Source organism: Megalobrama amblycephala, linkage group LG17 (genome assembly GCF_018812025.1).
Source record: "Megalobrama amblycephala isolate DHTTF-2021 linkage group LG17, ASM1881202v1, whole genome shotgun sequence".
In the NCBI taxonomy this organism is placed as follows: Eukaryota; Metazoa; Chordata; class Actinopteri; order Cypriniformes; family Xenocyprididae; genus Megalobrama; species Megalobrama amblycephala.
In genome coordinates, this window is record NC_063060.1 from 8,880,879 (window position 1) to 8,895,337 (window position 14,459).

Sequence of the window (14,459 nt, forward strand, 5' to 3'; positions counted from 1 at the left end):
GAGTCATATAAATTAATTTGCAATCCATACTTCTAAATTTGGGGACATAAGCACTTCTCAATCAGTTATGGCATGTAAGGTTTAATGAATTCCATGATGTTGATAACAAAGAGTGGAATATACTATATTTTCATTCTCCATTTTTTTTATTTTTTATTTTTAATATCAATATGGTACACAAAATCCCATTCAAATCTATGTTATAATTGAGTTAGGTCAAAAGTAATCGAAAAGTAGTCAAAATAAGTAATCTAATAGATTCCATTAATAACTACAATTTTCATAATGATGTAATTAGTAACAGACTGCAATTTATAAGTAATCTACCCAGCACTGACAGTATGCAATTACACCAACCAACGGCAAGTAGTCAGGCGTGTCTGTCTCTATGTGTCTGTCGGTCTCTGCAGAGAGACAGTGAGGTTTGAGAGGAGCCTGTTTTCCACTATTGCCCTTTAGTCTTCCCAGATTGAACCTGGAGAACACAACAAAATTTGGTGTGACAGCATAATATCAAGTTAAAATGATTACAAATTGTGATACGTATGCAGGTCAGTGCTGACTTGGAGCCGAAGAAGCTCTCCACAGAGCGCTGAGAGCGAGACGACACCGCTGATGGACTGACGCTCCCTCCCGTGCCTGAAAGACACACCTTCATCATTACTCCCACAATTCACCATTGAAATGTTGGATCATTTTTTTAAGGTATAATCAATAGGTGCGGTCGCACTGTTGTTCGGTGAAAACGTTTCCTTCTCAAATTCCACAGCATTGACCAACAGAAAGCTGCTTGGTTTGAAACTGACTTCATGCTTAATGCATCGCTACACTTTAGACCTTAGACCTTTTTTGTCATGTGACCGCACCTTAAAGGGTTAGTTCAACCAAAAATGAAAATTCTGTCATTAATTACTCACCCTCATGTCGTTTCAAACCGTAACACTTGATATGATATCTGAGAGATTTCTGTCCCTCCATAGACAGCTATGCAACTGAGATTTTGACACTTCAAAAAGTTCATAAAGAGATCGTAAAACTAATCCATATGAATTGAGCGGTTTAGTCCAAATTTTCTGAAGAGACTCGATTGCTTTATATGATAAAAAGATTTCATTTAGGCTTTTATTCACATATAAACATTGATCAGCGAACTTAAACAGCTTGACGTGCCAGAAACAAACCTCTTGGAGAAGCTCAAACGTGCTGTGTAACACAATAATGAACCACATTGGTTCTCGCACTTCAAGCATAACTGCTTGAGCTTCCATTTACCATAACTGATGTGTGTGTTGATGAATGTTTATATGCAAATAAAAGCCTAAATTCAATCTGTTCATCATCTAAAGCCATCGTGTCTCTTCAGACAATGTGGACTAAACCGCTCATTCATATGGATTAGTTTTATGATCTCTTTATGAACCTTTTGAACTGTCAAAGTGGTAGTTATGTAGACTGTCAATGGAAGGACAGAAATCTCTCAGATTTCATTAAAAAGATCTGCATTTGTGTTCCGAAGATGAACAAAAGTCAAAAACAACATGAGGGTGAGTAAATGATGACAATTTTCATTTTGGGGTGAACTATCCCTTTAAAGCATTCTTTTTTTCTCCTATACTCACTGCTATCCCAGGATGTCATGCTACAAGGGGATGCAGGTGTATCTTCTCTGTCTGGGTCCAAGAAAACAGAACAGAAATTCAGAGTTGCACTGAACAGAATGCAAAGACATTGGGTCTTATTCACTAATAATTGCGTGGATTATTTCATATTTGTACACACAGAACTCACGAAAAATCACACATGAATTTGTTCTTAAACTCGTTCTTATTTTGGAGTATTGTAAATGAGCGGCCATGTGCACAAGGTTAGTCATTTGCATAAAACGCGCCCAAACCATGTCCATATAAGGGCTTTCTGCGCACGCTTTCTTTAGTCTTATGTCTCTTTCTTGACAAATGCCGCTGTTTAAAGACGTGCTGTCGCCTGATCCTCGAGCAATGCCAAGCGTGCCATACTCACAATAAACACCTTTCATACAGACCCAGATTACAGACCTCCCATGAACCAGCTGTACATACACTGCATTATTCACAGAAACCTTGCAGCTGAACATAATAACTGTGTGATGAAATGTATTTTTGATTAAATTGTATTATTTAATAATTTTATTATATACAACCCGAATTTCGGAAATGTTGGGACGTTTTTTTAATTTGAATAAAATGAAAACAAAAAGACTTTCAAATCACATGAGCCAATATTTTATTCACAATAGAACATGGATAACATAACAAATGTTTAAATGAGAAATTTTACAATTTTATGCTCAAAATGAGCTCATTTTAAATTTGATGCCTGCTACAGGTCTGAAAATAGTTGGGACAGGGGCATGTTTACCATGGTGTAGCATCTCCTCTTCTTTTCAAAATGGTTTGAAGAGATTTGGGCATTGAGGTTACGAGTTTCTGAATTTTTGGTGTTCGAATTTGATCCCATTCTTGCCTGATATAGGTTTCCAGCTGCTGAAGAGTTTGTGGTCATCTTTGACATATTTTTCTCTATAGGTGAAAGATTGTAATAGCTGCAGTATGAGGTTTTGTATTGTCCTGCTGAAATACACAAGGCCTTCCCTGAAATAGACGACGTCGGGAAACCTTTATATACCTCTCTGCATTCATAGTGGCTACCAAAACATGCAAGCATACGTATCCCCATACCATCAGAGATGCTGGCTTTTGAACTGAATGCTGATAACATGCTGGAAGATCTCCCTCCTCTTTAGCCCGGAGGACACGGCATCCGTGATTTCCAACAAGAATGTCAAATTTGGACTCGTCTGACCATAGAACACTTTTCCCACTTTTCCATTTTAAATGAACCTTGGCCCACAGGACACAATGGCGCATCTAGACCATGTTCACATATGGTTTCCTTTTTGCATGATAGAGCTTTAGTTGGCATCTGCAGATGGCACGGCGGATTGTGTTTACCGACAGTGGTTTCTGGAAAAACCGCGGTCATCCAATAAAGGTCTTCAGCCTTGTCCCTTACGCACAGAGATTTCTCCAGTTTCTCTGAATCTTTTGATGATCGTTATGCACTGTAGATGATGAGATTTGCAAAGCCTTTGCAATTTGACGTTGAGGAACATTGTTTTTAAAGTATTCCACAATCTTTTTATGCACTCTTTCAAAGTTCTGCCCATCTTTACTTCTGAGAGACTCTGCCTCTCTAAGACATCCCTTTTATAGCTAATCATGTTACAGACCTGATATCAATTAACTTAATTAGTTGCTAGATGTTCTCCCAGCTGAATCTTTTCAAAATTTCTTGTTTTTTCAGCCATTTGTTGCCCCTGTGCCAACTTTTTTGAGACCTGTAGCAGGCATCAAATTTGAAATGAGCTCATTTAGTGGATAAAAGTGTAAAAGTTCTCTGTTTAAACATTTTTTATCTATGTTCTATTGTGAATAAAATATTAGCTCATGTGATCTGAAAGTCTTTTCAGTTTTCATTTCTGTAATTCGGGTTGTAATTTTATATATTGATTATGTAATACAATTGATGTAACATACTTTAATATAATTATAGTCTTGTTTGGATGAAAATTAATATTTATATAACTTCTTAACATGATTATAAGGTTGTACAGAGTAAGCGCTCTTTTTTTCGTCTGAGTGCTTTCAGTTGTTCCTATATTTTGTCGTAAATTTAGAATGATTTTTTTGTACAAGATTTTTGGTGAATCATGATTTGTCCAATTGTTCCTATGCATATCTTACACACAAATTTGTGTGTATGCATGCTTAGTGAATGAGACCCATTGTTTTATAGCCTCATGGTTTCTTGTCTTTGTATTTCAGATGAGTTTTCTTTTCAGGTATCTATGTTGGTGTTTAAAGATGTGCTTGTTGAGCCTTGCTCTGTTTATGCATATTGTGGGCAAAAACAGAAAAAAAAAAAAAAATAAATAAAATAAAAAATAAAAATAAAATAATACTACAAAATAATATTATTACAATTAAAATAATATTTTTTTTCTATATGAATATATTTTAAAATATTAGTAATAGTAATTTCTTCCTGTGATGGCACAGCTGAATTTCCAGCATCATTACTCCATTCTTCAGAAATCATTCTAATATGCTGATCTGATGCTCATGAAAACATTGTGTATATATATATAAAATTGATAAGATACCTGTCGAGGTGTGTGTATCTTCTGTCTCTTCACTGCCTCTGCTGGACGGGGGGCGTCTAAATCCCACTGAGCACAACTTTTGTCTTCTGCTGCCAGAATGAGAACTGTGTCTTGTCCCAAACCGCACACCTGGCACACACACATGAAATGAAATTCACCTTCATCAATAAAATATGTACCTGTTAGATAAGCATATCTGTTTCGTGTCACAGTCTTTATGTGAGATTGCGTGTGGTGTACATGTGCTGTTTGTGTGTACCTGTGCGTCGTGCATTGGTGTCTGTGGTGGTGAAGCTTGTGTACATGCAGACAATTCCACAGCTTTTGCTGGTCTGGATCGCTTTCATTCTGTACCGCTTGCAAGGACCTACGTACATATCAGTAAAAGAACACACATCCAAACAACAGAAACTGTGAATGGAACAGTGAAACTGATATTTTGTTATTTATTTAAATATTAAATATTTTGTTTTTAACTCTTATTCTTATCAGACCTCTTTCAACTTCAATATCTGTTTCTTTCTCCGCCATGTTTTCGAAGTCTGTGATGACAGATTGTGCGGTCAGCTGGTGGATAATCTCATCCCAGGCCCCGGTGCTGGTGGGCAGGGTTGCTGAGATCTCAGTGTCCCACAAAAGGGACAGATCCACATGGACCTCCCAGGATACGGGCCGTCCTCCCAGCTTGCCATGGATCACTGAGCGACACTGGGCCCCTGGAGCCTGGAACTCACATGGAGGAGCGGCTGAAAACAGGCATTCAGGATCGGTGAAGGTGTCCCAGTCTAGTGGGGAAGCAGGGAACAGGAGGCCATCTGGACAGACAGTGGTAGATGAAAAGAAAAAGATTATTTAATTTTTGGACCATATTTTATATGCATTTGTGTGTTTATGTTGATTCATAAAGGTATATGACTGTAGACTGTTTTCCCTCACTGGAGTCAGTCAGACTGGGGCGGGATAAACCTCCTCGTGAAGTGCTTTGGGTGTCTGTGTCACTCTCCTCCAGCCGGCCCCCCAGGGCCTGCTCAAATGAGACCCTCTCTAGTGCCCTCCTCAGGCGGTGCATGTCCAGGTCACCCTGCGGAGATGAGAAACTTCGGCCAGCCAGAGCAGAGCGAGCTAACGCCCTCTGCCTGCGACGAGACTCATCACGGTCTAAGAGCTTGCCAGCCTACAGAAACATAGTCAATCCAAAAATTATTCAGACATTTTTGATATATTTTTACTAGTGGGTGCAGGACACTATAGTAATGTAATTCTATATATGTAAGTTAGGATAGCAAAATAAAGTAAACTGTGACATATTATACCCAAAAATTCTTCATACAGTGGACTACCAGTAAAATTGTTAAAAATTTGGAACCAAAAATTATTCACTTTGACCTGACCATGTTTTGCTTAAGTGTTATCTGACATAATTAAGGTTATTTTTTCTTGTCAGATCTTGTCATATTTTATTAAGATTTTTTAAACTATAGTGAATTTACTACTACTACTACTACTACTACATACAACCTAAGCATATTTTGTGATATCCCAAAATGCAACGCACTTAAATCTACACAGATCCCATAGTCTTGTGGGCATTTCAATATGAGTCCATTTCCAAGTTAACAGCAACAATACTTTAATTGGAAAATTGGAAACAGTCAAAATACTGTTTCAAAAACTACTGCTTTGTCCAGTATAAATTGCAAAATATAATATTGGCAATTACCTAAAGGAGTTATTTTAATGTGTGAATAATTCAGCTTTAAATTTGCTTTATTTTCATTTTATTTTGTGTGTACATTTCTTTTTCAGGGTATTTTAGATTACTGGTACTGCACTGCACATGTAAATTGATGTTAAACTCTCTTTACTCTATGTTAAAGCTGCTGTCCGTAACGTTTTTTGTGTTCAAAATTTACAAAAATTATATAATGATAATGTACAACATGAATCCATTTTCCAATCCGTGTTTTTGTCTTACCCTGAATCATTATGGTACACTTATAATAAGTGTTTATATTCTGGTAACTGGTAACAGTAACTGCGAGACTCGCCATAGACATACACAGAGAAAAGTAGCTCCGGCTACAACGTTCTTCCGCAAGACGTGTGCAGTTCTGTTTATTAACCACTAGAGGGCCAAAAATCGCGGACTGCAGCTTTAAGTGAATTCTTAAATACAAATGTTATTGCTGCTGTCACCTTCCCTGATGTAGAATCTGTGTCCCCTGAAGAGGTGGCGTTCTGAGTCCATGGAGTTTCCCAGCGCGAGAGGCCTCTACCCTGTGTGGGCTCCATTTTCTCCAAGCCATGTGGCAGAGAACCCATGCCCAGCACAGAACTCTCTGCTTGGGGAGAAACAGACGAGAAGGCCCTCTCACTGCTCAGAGAACAGTGTGTCAACACATACTGATCCTGAACATACGAATCCTGTTGAATACGCCAGCGCACATCACCGGTGCTGTAGTCAGTGTCGCCACCTGTAGATAACAGTTATGTTTAAAATGGCTCCTACTACTTTTTTAAAGTGAAAATGATCCATCCAGCAGGCAGTCATCATTTATTCATTCTCGTTTTGACTTTCTTTCACAAAAGAAGATATTTTGAAGAATGCTGATAACCAAACAGTTTTGGTTCCTAGAGATTTCCATTGTATGGACAAAAAATACAATGAAAGTCAATGGGAACCAAAACTGATTGGTTACCAACATTGTGTTACACAGAAGAAAAAATGCATACAGGTTTATTTTTTGGGTGGATTATCGCTTTAAAGAGATAAAAATTAAAAATTATTAATTAAACCTAAAAATTAAAATTATTCCATGATTTACTCACCCTCAGCCAAGCCATCCTATGAATATGACTATCTTCTTTCAGATGAACACAATCAGAGATATATTTAAAAATATATCCTTAGTCCTCCAAAGTTTATAATGGTTGTGAATGGCTGCCCAAATTTTGAAGACAAAAAAAATGCACCCATCCATAAAAAAACGAATCCATACAACTCCAGGGGGTTAATAAAGGCCTTCTGAAGTGAATCGATTTGTTTGTGTAAGACAAATATCCTTATTTAAAACTTTATAAAGTAAAATAATGAGCTTCCGGCACCCATTTTTATGGATGGGTGCATTTTTAATTTTTTAATTTTTTTGTCTTTAAAATTTGGGCAGCCATTCATAACCATTATAAATCTTGGAGGACTAAGGATATTTTTAAATATATCTCTGATTGAGTTTGTATGAAATAAGATAGTCATATTCACCTAGGATGGCTTGAGGGTGAGTAAATCATGGGATAATTTTCATTTTTGGGCGAACTATCCCTTTAATTATGCATTATGTATACTGTGCACTACTATTACATCAGTGGATCTCAACCAGGGCCCTCAACAAATTCCCAAGAGGGCCTCAAGATGACTTCAAACTATTTAAAAAAAAAAAAAAAAAGCTAAAAAGAAGCATTAAAATAAGCTAAAACAAGTAAAAATCAAGACATTTCTGATTATTTGCTTATTTTTATACAATGACTATGATTATACATCTTTCTAGTTATGCCAAGCTCTAAAATATTGTATCAGGTGGAAATTGTAAGTAAGGGGGGGGCCTTGAAGTGAAAAAGGCTGAGAACCACTGTACTACATACAACCTGAGTACATTATGTGCAATCCCACAATGCAATGCACTTAAATCTTAAACAGATCCCATAGTCTTACCCGGGCTGACAGCATTATCGGTGGCATGTGCGCAGGAGAATTCCGACGAGATTTCTCGAGAAATTTCCCTCAATGCTTCTTCAAAGTCTCCCTCCACCCCGCACTCTTTTACAGCATCTCTCTCGCGCTCCTCCGGGGGAACCAGAGGCTGAAGGAGCTCGGAAGTGGAGGGAGAGAGCTCAAAAACTGACCCCGCTGAATCACGTTGGTGGCTTCTGTATGCATGAGGCTTCACCTGCTTACACACACAAATTTATGCAAGACTTTATACAACTGAATGCATATAGTTTATATTAACAACACTTCATTTGGCATATATTGAACAGAAGAAACAAAGTACGGTGATGTACAGCCTCTCACCTCACTTTTCTGGGTCCTGAATCCAGATACGTCATAGAGCGTGCAGTAGCCAATCAGGCAGCTGCCTGGGTAGAGCGGAGGAATTTCATTTGGTGAGAGAAGGGCCTCGACATTATCCGGCACATACCAGTCAATCCGTACATCCGTCAATACGGGTTCCAGAGCTTTCTTTAGACATTTAACCAACTGTAGAGAATAATTGAAACATTAATAAATACACAACAACATTTTTTTTTTTTTTTTTTTTAAAGAAAGCTCTGCAGATTTCCACAGAAAGTTTCAAGGTACTACCATGTTTTTTTGGACATGGTAACACTGTACTTCCATGGTATATTAAACAAGTACAAGTACCATGGAATACTTATAAGTATTTTAGAGTTCAATGTAAATACCATGGCACAAGAATTTCTCTACCATGGTACTAAAGTTTTACCATGTAATGCCATCATTTATCATGGTATCGCCACAGCACGTTTTTGTAATTTAGATGCCCATTATTCACAAAATTCTACATTCTACAGATCTACATAGGTATTAAATAGTTTGGCTAGTTTTATATTGTTTTCAGGTACCTGTAAGATTTTTTTTTTTACCAAAATAAAAACTTTACAGTAATAAAGAAATTAAGATAGCCATAAATAATAGTATTGTAACTGTACTGTTGTTCTGCAAAATAAAATAATAATAATTATTACTTTTACAAAATACTTTTTTTATTTTGTAGAACAACAGTATTATTGCAATAGTAATATATTGATATATTGAATATATCTATTGATTTGTTTAAATTTTACAATTAATTTATTCAATTAACTGTACTGTTGTTCTGTAAAATAAAATAATAATAATTATTACTATTACAAAATACTTTTTTTTATTTTGTAGAACAACAGTATTATTGCAATAGTAATATATGGATATATTGAATATATCTATTGATTTGTTTAAATTTTACAATTAATTTAAAAATATAATTTTTAAAAATAATACTAATAATTATTATTATTACTTCTAAAGACGTGTGTTTTATTTTATAATACTATAGTATTATTGCAATGGTAATAGAATGGTAGTCTTAGAATGGAGAAAAACATTTTTTTTCTAAACTGATCACATCCCTGATAATATAACCTTTTGTACTTCTATAACAATAACAAACAATAACATTTTTTTTTAACTTCCGTAAAAGCACATTTTAAATCAAACGGTCCTCAGCATGTAATGAAAGCAGATTTGATAATAGCGGTTCTGTCTCTGGCCCCTGTAGAGGGCGCTGTGCACTCTCGCACCTTTGGCTGAAGCCTCTCTTCCTCACTGAGAAACTCCATACTGCCTCCCGTAACCTTGGCAACGCCCTGCAGTAGCCTTCGACAGGCTTGAGGACCAAGACCCAGGCTGAAACACCTGTAACAACACCAAAAACAAGTCATAAAAAGGTACTTAAATGCAAGCTTGCTTTCTTTTTACTTTCTTTCTTTCTTTCTTTCTCTCTGTCTATATATATATATATATATATATATATATATATATATATATATATAGGCATGTAGACTGTATGGTTTAATTTCTATAAGAACATTTCAAGAAGGATTTCTCATGACTCAAGACATACATGTTTGTCTCCAGTGGATTGACAGTGTGCTTGATTGAGAGTGAGAGAAAAGGGAATATGTTTAGTATTCCCCTGACAATAATCTGGACCATTTCACTAATTAAATGTCTAAAGGGAAACAGAAGCCAGACGACACACACACAACACAAGCTGTTTGGAATTCAGGTCTGCTCCGTCTGGGTCGAAGGCTTTTAAATGTCTTGACTGAGTATCAATAACGAGTCTGTGTTCCAGTACAGTGAAAGCTATATGTGTGCGTGCGTGTGCGTGTGTGTGTGTGTGTGTGTGTGTGTGTGTGTGTGTATCTGTGTTTGTTGAAGAGCATTTCTTTCTAAATATCAGTCAGTGTTTTATGAGAGGGGAAACTTTGTGCTGTATAATGTGAACCACAGTAGAATGAAATTATTTCTCTCAGCTTCAGCTGAGATAATTTGGACGGTCAGACTGCAGAGATTGCTGTCCTACCGCCGAAGGACGCAATAGAGCTGGTCCCTCCAGCCAACATGAGGTCAGGGTTTTACAGCCCATACTTCATTGTGCCCAAGAAAGACAGTGGGTTACGACAATCTTGGATCTGCGCGTCTTGAACCAGGCCCTTCACAAGCTCCCGCTCAAGATGCTGACGCAGAAACGCATTCTCACATGCATTTGCACCCAAGATTGGTTTGCAGTGATCGAGGGGCATATGGCATCTGCAGCCACGGTCACTTGCTCGGATTGCTTCATATGAGACCACTTCAGCACTGACTTCATGGCCGAGTCCCGAGATGGGCATGGCACCGTGAAACACATCGAGTGGAAATCACTCCGATCTGTTGCCGTAAGTTCAGCCCATGGTCGGACCTTGATTTTCTATGGGCAGGAGTGCCCCTAGAACAAATGTCCAGGCATGTTGTTGTGTCACCAGATGCCTCCAGCACAGGCTGGGGTGCTGTATGCAATGGCCAAGCAGGCTCCTGGACAGGACCTCACCTGCAGTGGCATATCAATTGCCTTGAGTTGCTAGCATTACAACTTGCCCTGCGCAGGTTACTTCCATTACTGTGTGGCAAACATGACAGACAACACATCGACCGCTGTGTACATCAACCGTCAAGGTGGTCTATGCTCCCGTCGTATGTCGCAACTCACCTGCCATCTCCTCCTATGGAGTCAGAAGCGACTCAGGTATGCAAGTATGCGTTTACTCCAGTGAGACACTGTGCAAGGTCAGGGAGAACGAGGAACAGGTCTTGATTGTTGCATTGTACTGGCCCACCTGTGCTGGAGGCAGATCTGATGCTCCTCGTGACAGCCCCTCCCTGCGGATTCCTCTGAGGAAGGACCTTCTTTCTTAGGGACATGGCACCATTTGGCAACCATGTCCAGATCTCTGGAACCTCCACATGTGGTCTTTAGACAGGACGCGGAGAAGTGGCTTACCTCCGGGGATAGTTGACACTATCACTTCAGCGAGAGCCCCATCTACGAGGTGCCTTTATGCTTAGAAGTGGAACCTCTTTATTGTTTGGTGTTCTTCCCGCAGGGAAGACCCCATAGATGCCCTGTCAATGTTGTGCTTTCTTTCCAGCGAAGACTGTCTTCCTCCACCCTGAAAGTGCATGTTGCTGCTATTGCCACACATCACAATGCAGTAGATGGTAAGTCTTTGGGTCAGGTTCTTGAGAGGTGCCAGGACACAGAATCCTCCTCTGCCAAACCTCATACCTCTCTCTCTGGTCTTAGCGGCCCTACAGAGAGCACCCTTTGAGCCCTTACAGTCAGTGGAGATAAAGATCATGTCCCTTAAGACGGCGCTCCTGACTGCGCTCACATCCATCCAGAGGGTGGGGGACCTGCAGGCATTTTCGGTCAACGAAGCGTGCTTAGAATTCGGGCCGGCTGACTCTCACTTAATCCTGAGACCCTGGCATGGTATTCACCAGGTGGTGAATTTGCAAGCGTTGCCCCCGGAGGAAGCAGACCCAGCCTTTGCATGCTTTGTCCTGTTCGTGCCCTGCGTCTGTACGTGGACCGTATGCAGAGCTTAAGAAACTCAGAACAGTTCTCGGAGACGTTAACTCCTGTCACCACAACTCCCATACCTTGCTGTACAGGTTTCATCTTGGCTCCACAGCAGAAAACTTAATGTGAGTATTTGCATGCTGCCTTTATATACCCGGAAGCGGGGGTGTGGCTCGCGTCGCGAATCTCACTCACCATTGTTTGTTCTGTTACCACTCGAAGGTGATTGGGCTCTCAAGTGAGATCCCAATTCATCAGTCATTGACGTTAACATTAGTAAATACCTCCCTCAGGGAATAGTAACCTAGACATTTTCTGCATCCCTTTTGGATAACATACTGACTCTATAGGGTTAACATGATTTCACCAAGTACAACATGTTCCTGGATCAACATCTTTGTTGATTCTGGAACAACATTCCAATAAACCAATCAGATTTGAGGGACAAGTTTACAGTTTATGCCAAGTTTAGGCTTGCAACCAGGGTTTGGTGCTTCTACATAAGTGTTATTCACCATAATCTCTGATTTTAGGGGTAAGTTATAAGTAGGGTTAAGTTTAGGAGTATGGATAGGGTTAGGACTAAATTTTCAGACGAATGTTGTTCCATGATTAACAAAATATGCTGATCCAGAAAGATGTCTTACTTGGCAAAATCACGGTGACTGACTCATAGACAGTTATGCTGAGCCCCCCCTTTATTTTATTATTTCCTTTTCAATAATGTATTTGTGTTTTTTTATTTATTATTCTGTTCTAATTTTATTTTACTGCTTTATTTTATGTAGCTGGTTGGGGATTTGTTAATTGGTGTAATATAATAATAGCAGTGGTAGTAATAATAATAATAATGCAGAATTTCACATTGCACTTTTTATTCTGTGTAGAAGAATCCAGTAAAGGTGTTTGCTGATGTGAAATGTGTTTAGCTAGTTTTAAGGTTGGAGTGAAATGTGTTGAGCTGTTTTTTGGAAGTTGGTCTGAAAGATGTTAGCTTAAAATTGAAACAAAGCAGGAATAAATTGAAATATAAATATTTGATGAAAAACTTACAAAGGCTGCCTTGCAACTAATTGAAATAAAATATGTTTAAGTTGAAGTACTAAATTACTAAAACTGTACAAATAAAAGCTAAATCGAAATATAATAAATATAATAAAATGTACTGGAGTGAAAGGTGTTTAGCTGGTTTTAAATGTGTTTCTCGCAGGATTTGACATTGATATTAATTACTTTGCAATCTTAGCATTTCCAGCAAAATGGGTGTGAGTGGATTATCTGATATGGATAATGAGTTTTATCTGGGTTTTCAGCCTTTTACCCATAATAAGATGTTTTTTGTTGTTTTTGCTGAAACAGGTAATAAAAGTTCTGATCAGAATAAGAATCTGTTCTGTTTAGATACATTTTTGTATTATTTTATAGTATTGGTGTTACTCGGCATAGTGTTTTCAATGGTACAAAACGTTACAGTTTTTACCTGACGTTACAGGCATTCCTCCTGACCAGTTCTAACACGCGGCCTACGTTGCTAAAGGTTCCGGCTGTGATGATGAAGAGCTGTCGTGGGCAGCTGCGGTGGACGGGCTGCCGATAAACCCAGGACAGCGCCCCCCACAGGTTAGCACCACCTTGGTCTGTGTGCATCTTCTGGATGTACTCCAATGCCTGAGTCACTGTGCTCTGAGAAATGACAGAGGGAGAGAATTGCAGATTTCCCTTTAGTGTTGATACAATAAACGGTGATGTTTTAAAGAAATATTCAAGGTTAAACATAACTTTATCATAAATAACAGCACCTGAGGCATCTACAAATTATTTTCAGTGTTAACGTCTACCCACCACAGCCTTGTTTTTAAAATTTGTTAAAAATTAAATATGGTTCATAGAGCTTAAGTTGAAATGAAAAACTCTAGAGAAGCCCTGTGTGATGGAGATGTAGAGCAGTGGTGCATAATGGAGCAAAACAAGTTTGTTTTTGATCATTGCGTGCTGTAAAATGCATGACAGTGCCATATGGCTCTCGTTGTTTTAAAACACTTTGTCCTGCCAGACCCTGGACCTGCTTGAACCTGATATTGCAGCGTCATGGCAACTAGTAGTAGCGACCTGGACAGAGATTGTTATCACCAGGGGCCAGTTGCATAAACATAGCCATTATGTTAAGACTGTGACTTAAGTACTAGTATGACCAATTAGCAGTTAGTCAATGGGCAATCAGTCTTACTTTTTAGTATCAAATTAAACCAATCTACGTTTTTATGTCTTGAGTAATGCAATGATTCTTTTTAAGGGAGTAACGCAATATTGTAATGCAAAGTAACTTTCCCCAACACTGCTCACAGGTAAACATCAACCATCTCATTCACATCCAGAACCAGTGTAGTCTCTTTTGTGTTACGCAGCATGTTTGAGCTTCCGGAAGAGGCTTGTTCTTGTGTGTTATTCGTGGTCGGTTGAGCCTCTGCTTATGTTTGAGTCTCTTCAGAAAATCTGGACTAAACCGCTCGATTCATATAGATTAGTTTTCCGATCTCTTTATGATCTTTTTGAAGTGTCAAAGTGTCAGTTGC

The 14,459-nt window shown here is 38.5% G+C and overlaps 1 protein-coding gene across 3 annotated transcripts in view; it reads right to left on the bottom strand.

Annotated features, from left to right (window-relative positions):
* Window positions 1-14,459, bottom strand: part of vwa5b2 (von Willebrand factor A domain containing 5B2) — a 34,911-nt gene that overhangs the window by 1,422 nt on the left and 19,030 nt on the right. For 2 of the 3 annotated variants that reach the window (XM_048162776.1, XM_048162777.1), the window contains 12 exons: window positions 13,367-13,569; window positions 9,560-9,674; window positions 8,271-8,456; window positions 7,911-8,148; window positions 6,398-6,675; window positions 5,138-5,375; window positions 4,696-5,016; window positions 4,461-4,568; window positions 4,202-4,330; window positions 1,620-1,670; window positions 564-639; window positions 358-475 (listed from right to left, as the gene is read on the bottom strand). In XM_048162776.1, the coding sequence (XP_048018733.1) occupies window positions 358-475; window positions 564-639; window positions 1,620-1,670; window positions 4,202-4,330; window positions 4,461-4,568; window positions 4,696-5,016; window positions 5,138-5,375; window positions 6,398-6,675; window positions 7,911-8,148; window positions 8,271-8,456; window positions 9,560-9,674; window positions 13,367-13,569 (2,061 nt within the window). The remainder of the gene's footprint in view (window positions 1-357; window positions 476-563; window positions 640-1,619; window positions 1,671-4,201; window positions 4,331-4,460; window positions 4,569-4,695; window positions 5,017-5,137; window positions 5,376-6,397; window positions 6,676-7,910; window positions 8,149-8,270; window positions 8,457-9,559; window positions 9,675-13,366; window positions 13,570-14,459) is intronic. The other variant, XM_048162778.1, reaches the window with a different exon arrangement.